Source organism: Poecilia latipinna, unplaced genomic scaffold, assembly GCF_001443285.1.
Source record: "Poecilia latipinna isolate Pla-1442-1.1 unplaced genomic scaffold, P_latipinna-1.0 Scaffold4180, whole genome shotgun sequence".
In the NCBI taxonomy this organism is placed as follows: Eukaryota; Metazoa; Chordata; class Actinopteri; order Cyprinodontiformes; family Poeciliidae; genus Poecilia; species Poecilia latipinna.
In genome coordinates, this window is record NW_015116796.1 from 12,396 (window position 1) to 16,399 (window position 4,004).

The 4,004-nt window shown below is 38.8% G+C and overlaps 1 protein-coding gene across 1 annotated transcript in view; it reads left to right on the top strand.

Annotated features, from left to right (window-relative positions):
- The window catches only part of LOC106942307 (protein prenyltransferase alpha subunit repeat-containing protein 1-like), a gene marked incomplete at its 5' end in the record, with an annotated part of 8,939 nt that extends 5,201 nt beyond the window's left edge, over positions 1-3,738 (top strand). The window contains 2 exons of the mRNA XM_015025553.1: positions 770-1,110; positions 2,662-3,738. Coding sequence (XP_014881039.1) covers positions 770-1,110; positions 2,662-3,022 — 702 coding nt within the window. The remainder of the gene's footprint in view (positions 1-769; positions 1,111-2,661) is intronic.
- Positions 3,739-4,004: the final 266 nt, after the last annotated feature.

Consider the following 4,004-nt stretch of genomic DNA (forward strand, 5'->3'; position numbering starts at 1 on the left):
AAATCGGCAGGAAAAAACCTGATCGGTACTCGACTGAAAACTGAAGGATCTGCCTTCCATTCTACTTTTAGAACCTCCAGGAACCAACAGGAAACCTGCAGTCTTAGAGCAAAGTTCTGTGTTAGGAACATATATGTATGATGGAGCAGATTATTAAGGTTTGTATGTGAGAAGGACAGTTTTAAATTTCATTCTGGACCTAACAGAGAGCCAATGAAGAGAATTTAAAATAGCAGAAATCTGATCTCTCTTTTTGTCATCAGAAGTCTTACTGCAGCATTTTCTTTTAACTGCATTTTATAAACTTCTTGATTGTAAAGAATTATGAGCCTTGAAGTAACAGATGCATTGAGTGGTTTTTCAGCATAGCTCCTGGACAGAATATTTCTAATGTTGACAATATTATAGAGAGAAAATGAATTAAATCATAGAACCTGTTTAATATAGGATTTAAGTGACACATCCTGGTCAAAAATAAGACCAAAGTTCCTTACTCTGTCACTGAGGGCCAACTTAATACCATCTACATAAAATGATTGTGTAAAGAGTTTCTTTTTTAAAGAATGACAACATCTGAATTTAAAATCAGAAAATTTGAAGTCACCAAGGTTTTCAAGACATGCTTATAGTCTACCAAACTGATTGGATTTATGGCTAAAAATAGAGCATTATTAGCATAGCAGTGAAAATTTGCTGCTGATTTTAAACCTTCAGTCTCCTGTTTTTAACTCTGCAGGTAATCTGCCTTTTTTGGATCATTTTCTCACAGGTTTTCCGTGATGAACTGTCATCTGTGCATCCATGGGTCTCCATGCACGTATCTGATCACAGTGGGTTTCACTACCGGCAGTTCCTTCTCAAGGAGTTACTGAACACTGAACTGAGCCAGTCTTTGTCTTCTGATTCTGCTAGCACAATGTTTTGTCCATCCCAGCACCAGAGCAATACAGTCCATAGCACCTGTCCTCAGGCTAATGGTGAGCTGTCATTGGGTGATGCAGCCTGTGGGGATAGGATCACTACAGTATTTAAACTTTTTTACCAGGAGACTGAACTATGCTCTGACCTGATTCAGTCTTTTCCTGGACATGAAACACTCTGGAGTCACAGGTAAGCTTTCATAATTTGAATGTACACATTAGGAAAAAATATGTCTGCAGTACATATTGGTTCAAGACATTTATGGAGAAGCAATTTTCTAAAGAGATTTTTGGTATTTCGTTCTGGATTTTAATTTTGCTGAGGGAAGCTTATGTACTTTTGAAAATAAATTACTTTTTGTTTTTGATGAGTGTTGAAACCATGGTTTTCTGAAACTAGGTCTTAATTCACATGTAGAAAGAGTTTTGACAACCACCTGTTCACAATCATTCAGACCAGATGTTGGTCTATAACCAAGCTGCTTTTCATATTCAAGACATAAAACTCATCGTCTGATCCAGCAGACGTGATGGAATCTTGTATTGAATATATACTGCAGGTATACACTCACTGGCCACTTTATTAGGTACACCTTGCTTGTATCGGGATGGACCCCCTTTTTGTTTTCAGACCTGCCTTAATCCTTTATGGCATTGATTCAACAAGGTACTGGAAACATTCCTCAGAGAGTTTGGTCCATATTGACATGATGGCATCATGCAGTTGCTGCAGATTTGTCGGCTGCACATCCATGATGTGAATCTCCCGTTCCGTCACATCCCAAAGGTTTTCTATTGGATTGAGATCTGGTGACTGTGGAGGCCATTCGAGTTCAATGAACTCATTATCGTGTTCAAGAAACCAGTCTGAGATGATTCACACTTGATGACATGAAGCATTATCCTACTGGAAGTATCCATCAGAAGATGGTACACTATGTGTAAAGGGATGGTCAGCAACAATAACAACACCACCACTCAGGTAGGCTGTGGCATTGACACGATGCTCAATTGGTATTAATGGGCCCAAAGTGTGGCAGGAAAATATCCCCCACACCATTGCACCACCATCACCAGCCTAAACTGTTGATACAAGGCAGGATGAATCCAGGCTTTCTTGTTGTTGACCTCAAATTCTGACCGTACCATCTGAATGTCGCAGCAGAAATCGAGACTCATCAGACCAGGCAAAGCTTTTCCAATCTTCTATTGTCCGATTTTGGTGAGCCTGTGTGAATTGTAGCCTCAGTTTCCTGTTCTTAGCTGACAGAAGTCAGAGATGCTCTTCTGCATACCTCGGTTGTAACAAGTGATTATTTGAGTTACTGTTGCCGTTCTATCAGCTCAAACTAGTCTGGCCATTCTCCTCCGACCTCTGACCTCAACAAGGCATTTGCGTCCACAGAACTGCAGCTCACTGGATATTTTCTCATTTTCAGACCATTCTCTCTGTAAACCCTAGAGATGGTTGTGCATAAAAATCCCTGTAGATCAGCAGTTTCTGAAATACTCAGACCAGCCTGTCTGGCACCAATAAACATGCCACATTCAAAGTCACTTAAATCACCTTTTTCCCCATTCTGATGCTTGTCTTGTCTTGGTCATGTCTACATGCATTAAGTTGTTGCCATGTGATTGGCTGATTCAACATTTGCATTAATGAGCAGGTGTGCCTAATAAAATGGCCTGTGAGTGTAAAATCAGTAATAAATTGCAGTAATAATCATTTTCTCTCTTCCAGGCGGCATGTGTACTACTTATGGCACCACTGGAGGCAGGATCAAGATATCTGCAGTGTCGGCAAAGAGAATGAGTTGAAGCCTACTGGAATCAATGAGCCAGGTGGCAGCCAGGGGAAGAGTGTGGACAGACATAAACATGTTGGTGTTCCTATGGAGGTGGATAGGGTGTCCTTGCCTGACCATGACAGCAAACGTCTAAGGAGAGGAATCCTTCTGCCCAACCTTCTGACCCTACAAAATGAACACACCTTTGTTAACAGCATACTGAACAGTTGTTGTAATGCTGAGCAGAACAACTATGCTGTGGCATACAAAAAGTGGTTAGATACTGTCATTAGTGCCCAGTCTTTAGACATATAAGATCTAGGCCCATACATTCAACACTAAAGTGGCCTTTAGATATTGATTTAGGAATAACTTACTTATCTGTAGTTATAATTAAAATGAGGGGTATATTAACATGGAGTTACATTCAGAACTATCTTCCATGAGGAGGCAGTGTGCAAGATCGATCAGTTTGAGGGTGTTCTTCAGAATCCTGTTTGAGTGTGATTGAGCCACTTATTCTGTCTACATAGACCCTGTTTGTGTCTGACAGTAAATAGTCTTTATTTTATGTCTGCCCAGGACTTAGATCAAATTTCTGTTTCTCTTCATATGTGCAAGCAAAAATTATGTGAAGTTGTTTGTGTAGCAGAATAGAATCAGATGAGAAAGTGCACGAAGAAGAATTGGTTTTACTAACGGTCATTAGACATGATAGTGTGAAGTTTTAAAATAGCCAAATGGAATGAAAAAGTAAAATAATGAAATGAATTAACTTTTTGCAGTTTATTTTTTTTCATGTTAAATAGCAGACTACTGGAAGCGATATCACCTGGAACTTTTTTTCTATTATTTTTCAGCTGTTCACACTGTATTTTCAAATCTGATAGAAAATATTGCATACATGTTTTTGACCTTGAACATTTTACTAATGTATGTACAATATATTCTTTGGTTTGTTTTTTAATAGTGGTAAACATAATGGTAAAGTCATGTTAAAGAGCTTACAATAAAAGTTTACCCACTTGTAATTTTAGTTTGAGGGGATTTTTTGATTAAGCTAACTCAATGTAGTAGTGCAAAACTGATGTGGGAGAAAGATAATATATGATTTTCAAAATGTTAAATCTGAAAGCTTTGCATATTCCGGCTTGGTCTTTTCTGTAATATCCCTTTTCATAAATGAAGAACTGTGCAGACATCAGAATGTCAAACAACAGTATCTTCAGTTGAAGGCTTCTTCATACAGGGTGGGTTCTCCCAGGTTCTCCGGCTTCCTCCCTCAGTCCAAAAACAT